We start from the raw sequence: 501 nt of genomic DNA on the forward strand, positions 1-501 counted from the left end.
TAGATGAACTGATCACACTGCACAGGTTGCGTTGGCTTGGCCACGTGCTGCGTATGGCAGTCGACCGACTTCCTCGACGGGCTCTTTTCGCCCAATCATGTGAAGGGTGGAAGAGAACCAGAGGCTCTATCTTCTACCCTTGACCCAAACCTTCTTCACGCACTACTCACACTCATCTACCTTCAGTGTTGAATGCATTTCGACCTATTACGAACACGCGCCTAGTAAACTCTGCTTCATATGTCCTTACCCTCCAGCTATTTCGTCCTACTGCCGGACTCCGACGTAAACGAATTTACTAAATTCCTAATAAGTATGGGGTGCTCACCATTTGATCTATCAGTGATGCCGTTTAACACTCACACACCGCTGCCAGAAGTCCATACTCTCCGTGCCATTATCGCCATTGCGCAACCAAGTTTGATTTGTGTGACCAAAACATGGCTTTTAGTAGAAACTCCAGACACGGTTTCCTCAATCCACGGTTAGGATATCCACCGA

General features: G+C 48.1%; 1 protein-coding gene across 1 annotated transcript in view; it reads right to left on the minus strand.

Annotated features, from left to right (window-relative positions):
- Positions 1 to 99, minus strand: part of T265_04892 (hypothetical protein) — a gene marked incomplete at both ends in the record, with an annotated part of 6,293 nt that extends 6,194 nt beyond the window's left edge. The window contains one exon of the mRNA XM_009169752.1: positions 17 to 99. Coding sequence (XP_009168016.1) covers positions 17 to 99 — 83 coding nt within the window. The remainder of the gene's footprint in view (positions 1 to 16) is intronic.
- Positions 100 to 501: the final 402 nt, after the last annotated feature.

The sequence above is a fragment of the Opisthorchis viverrini genome (genome assembly GCF_000715545.1).
Source record: "Opisthorchis viverrini unplaced genomic scaffold opera_v5_86, whole genome shotgun sequence".
Classification (NCBI taxonomy): Eukaryota; Metazoa; Platyhelminthes; class Trematoda; order Opisthorchiida; family Opisthorchiidae; genus Opisthorchis; species Opisthorchis viverrini.